Source organism: Condylura cristata, unplaced genomic scaffold, assembly GCF_000260355.1.
Source record: "Condylura cristata isolate star-nosed mole 26May11 unplaced genomic scaffold, ConCri1.0 scaffold00017, whole genome shotgun sequence".
Classification (NCBI taxonomy): Eukaryota; Metazoa; Chordata; class Mammalia; order Eulipotyphla; family Talpidae; genus Condylura; species Condylura cristata.
The window spans coordinates 31695210-31695968 of NW_004567118.1; the positions used below are offsets into that span (position 1 = coordinate 31695210).

A 759-nucleotide genomic window follows, 5' to 3' on the forward strand; every position below is an offset into this window, starting at 1 on the left:
ATATATATATAAACACTTTTCGGTGGTATCTGAAATCTTCGTAGCAAGTAGTGGGTGGTGGGTAACAAGAAGCTGAAAAATGTTTCTCGAAACAGTCACACGGAATGGTGGGGAGCCAAAGGGAAATGTATGGGAGGTTGGCAGCCTTAACAAGAGGTCACTGTCCCGCTGGTGTCAGACAGACAAGGGTGGTGCCCGACCAGGGGGATGGCTTAACCGGCCCCACGCTGGTATGATGAAATGGGGATGGTGGCGGGGAGGGAGGGAAGTACACGAATAAATGTATGGACGACGCGCAGGCGGCTAGGGGGCAGGCGTCGGGCAGCAAAAGGCGACAGCCCCTTTGCTAATACCTGCGAAGCCGCTATAGTGGGCCCCGGGCTCGTAGTGCCTCCGGCCGGAGGACACGTCGTAGACGCGGCCGAGCAGCGCCAAGTAGAGGCCCGGGTCCCTCGGGCCGCCGCGGTAGCGGGCCAGCTCCTCGGGTATGAAAAGGCGAGCGCCAGCACCGGGACTCCACCAGCCCAGCAGCCGCGCCGTTAACACCGCCACTGCCGCCGCGGCCAGGCCCAGCCCGAGCCCGCCGAGCCTCAGCATCTAGACAGCCGCTTCCGAAGTTGCCGCCTCGCTCTAGCCACAACTAAGATGGCGGAGATGCCGTCCGCGACGCCACCGGCGCGACTCTGCGCGCGCGCCCTTCCCTCCTCTAAGGAAGCAGAGCGCCGCGAAGGAAAAAAGTCTCTGGCGCAAAGATCACTC

General features: G+C 61.8%; 2 protein-coding genes across 2 annotated transcripts in view; one reads left to right on the plus strand and one right to left on the minus strand.

Moving 5' to 3' along the window:
• LOC101628392 (neuferricin) overlaps window positions 1–746 on the minus strand; it is an 11958-nt gene extending 11212 nt beyond the window's left edge. The window contains exon 1 of the mRNA XM_004685120.2: window positions 354–746. Coding sequence (XP_004685177.1) covers window positions 354–597 — 244 coding nt within the window. The 5' untranslated portion in view covers window positions 598–746. The remainder of the gene's footprint in view (window positions 1–353) is intronic.
• The window catches only part of ZZEF1 (zinc finger, ZZ-type with EF-hand domain 1), a 100396-nt gene continuing 100282 nt past the window's right edge, over window positions 646–759 (plus strand). The window contains exon 1 of the mRNA XM_012726093.1: window positions 646–737. Coding sequence (XP_012581547.1) covers window positions 646–737 — 92 coding nt within the window. The remainder of the gene's footprint in view (window positions 738–759) is intronic.